This window comes from Prunus avium, chromosome 2 (genome assembly GCF_965620075.1).
Source record: "Prunus avium chromosome 2, drPruAviu1.hap1.1, whole genome shotgun sequence".
NCBI lineage: Eukaryota > Viridiplantae > Streptophyta > Magnoliopsida > Rosales > Rosaceae > Prunus > Prunus avium.
This window is the reverse complement of record NC_142285.1, coordinates 27409399-27412136: the sequence shown is the minus strand read 5'-3', so window position 1 is coordinate 27412136 and position 2738 is coordinate 27409399. Positions and strand designations below refer to the sequence as shown.

Sequence of the window (2738 nt, the reverse complement as noted above, 5' to 3'; positions counted from 1 at the left end):
AAGAAAGGCAGACCACTCAAGCTATATGTCTCCGCATCAGAACTATCTATTGGGAGTCTTCTGGCTCAAGAGAACAAGGAAAAGGGTAGGCAGTCTACTACTTGAGCAGAACTCTAATAGAAGTAGAAAGAACATATTCTGCAATTGAAAGGCTATGTCTGGCTTTGTATTTTACTACTATAAAGCTCAGACATTACATGCTGCCCTTTACCATCTACATCATTGCCAAAACAGATTTAATCAAGTACATGTTGACAAGAGCAATGTTGAGAGGCATAATTGGCAAGTGGACTCTGGCCTTATCAGAATTTGCTTTCAGATATGTTCCTCAGAAGGCTATCAAAGGGTAGGCTGTGGCAGATTTCTTGGCAGATCATCCAGGGGAAGAGATTGAGAACATGGATTCCATGGATATAACCAGTGCAAATTTGCTAACCAGAGCTCGCACCTGTCTCAATAATCCCATTTTTATTCAGTCCTTGGAAGTTGTACTTTGATGGATCTAAAACTAACTTAGCCTCTGGAGCAGGAATCATTTTAGAAGATCCATTAGGAATCATACACGGTTATTCATTCCAGCTAGATTTCCAATGTACCAACAACATAGCAGAATACGAAGCTTTGATCATTGGGAATCCAGTCTGTGGAAATCCTAGAAGATTTCATGCTTGTGCTGAAGCAAATTGCTCGAGAATATAAGTGTTTAAATCCGTCCTTAGCTGTTTATTTGGTAGCAACCAGAAATCTCCTAGCAGAATTCAGGGAGGTCACTTGGGAACATATTCCAAGAGAAGAGAATTTGGCAGCCAATGAGATGGCTCAAATAGCAACAGGAGTGCAAATGCCTGAAGACTGTGTCCAGAAAATCATCAAGGTAGGGAAGAAGAGTCTACCATCTGTTATGACCAGAGGAATGGAGATAGATGTCAATGCTGCCATAATGACTAAGGAAGACTAGAGATTGCCTATAATTAATTATCTGCAATATACAACCCTTCCTTCTAAGAAGAAGATAAGGATCATAGCTTTGAACTACCTCATGTGGAATGGAGATTTGGTCTAAAAAAGTAAGGATGAATTACTCCTAAGATGCTTAGGGAAAGAAGAACACATGAAAGTCTTGGGAGAAGTCCATGAAGGAATCTGTGGAGCACATCAAGGTAGAAGAACAATGTGCTGGCTGATTAGAAGGTACGGATACTTCTGGCCTACCATGATGAAGGACTACATTGAATATTCCAAAGGATGTGAGGCTTGCCAGAGACATGGACCAATCCAGCAAGCTTCCTCAGTTCCCATGAATCCAGTCGTCAAGCCATGGCCATTCAGAGGATGGGCAATGGACCTCATTGGTAAAATCCATCCAGCCAGTAGAAAACAACATTGTTTCATCATTGAGGCTACAGATTATTTCACCAAATGGGTAAAAGCTAAGCCAATTAAATCCACCACATCTTAAAAGATCATCACCTTCATTGAAGAACAGATTGTGCACAGGTTTGGCATACCAGAATCAATCACAACTGATAAGGGGACTTCTTTAATATCCAGAGAAATGCAAGATATGGCAGGCAGGCTCAAGATCAAGTTAGTCCAATCCACTCCTTACTATGCTCAAGCAAATGGACAGGCAGAATCAAGCAACAAGGTGATCATTAATATCATCAAGAAAATGCTCGAGGAGAATCCAAGGCAGTGGAATGAAAAACTGTCAGAAACCTTATGGGCTTACAGGACTTCAAAGAGAGAGGCAACTGCCATGACTCCATATGCTCTAACCTATAGACATGGCGCAATTCTACTCATGGAAATCACAGTTCAATCCATCAGAATTGTCGAGCAGCATAACTTAGTCGGAGAAGACTATTCACAAGCAATGTTGCTAGAATTGGAAGGACTGGACACAAGAAGAATTAATACCTTCAACAAGCTCCTAGCAGGAAAAGAGGTTGTGGCAAGAGCCTATAATAAGAGAGTTAAGAACAAGAGTTTTGAAGAGGGAGAAATTGTTTGGAAAGCAGTTCTGCCCCTTGGATCCCACGTGATTGGTTATGGAAAATGGTCACCCACATGGGAAGGCCCTTTTATAATTAAACAAGTCCTTGGATTAGGGGCATACATGCTATAAGACCAAGATGGAGAAATCCATGCTGCGCCAATCAATGACAAATGGTTAAAGAAGTTTTATCAAATTATGTGGGATTCACAGGCAGTGCAAACAGATCCTGGGATCGAAGGAGAGAAGGATGGAATTGTTATTTGACTTTTCAGTTAGTTCATATAGATTTTTGTTTCTTGTTTATCAATTATGCCCTTCTTTGTTGTTTGGTTAAATGAAAATGAAAATGCAAGGCTCACAAAAATAAATAGGACTTTTCCATTAAATATAGTCATTAATACATGACTAAGTTTTATTACAAATAGGTAGAGTCTAGAGTCCTAGTTTCTGGAGAGTTTCCTGCAATCCAGTTTTCTTGATGGATATTTCTTTCTGGAGGAGCACTCCCTGATGGATAGAGGCCTTTGCAATCTCAAATGCAGGCTTTGAAGCCAAAACCATGCTCTGCACAAGAAAGGTGGCCTTAGTCTCCACTCCCAGTCCAGCCCTAAGATCTTTATGCATATCCCTTAATGTGGCTAGTTGTTTCTGGAGATCTTCAATGTGCTTCTCCAGCTTATCAACAGCAGACTTGGTCTCTTTATAATATGCAACCAGTGCATCCAGTTCTGACTTTTGT

The 2738-nt window shown here is 40.5% G+C and overlaps 1 protein-coding gene across 1 annotated transcript; it reads left to right on the top strand.

Moving 5' to 3' along the window:
- Positions 1-1564: 1564 nt before the first annotated feature.
- Positions 1565-2128, top strand: LOC110768646 (uncharacterized). Its single transcript, XM_021972464.1, has one exon. It carries the CDS (start codon positions 1565-1567, stop codon positions 2126-2128), a length of 564 nt encoding a protein of 187 aa, XP_021828156.1.
- Positions 2129-2738: the final 610 nt, after the last annotated feature.

Excerpts from the sequence above, each read along its gene's own strand:
- LOC110768646 (XM_021972464.1), top strand. The coding sequence starts at position 1,565 with ATGGCAGGCAGGCTCAAGATCAAGTTAGTCCAATCCACTCCTTACTAT.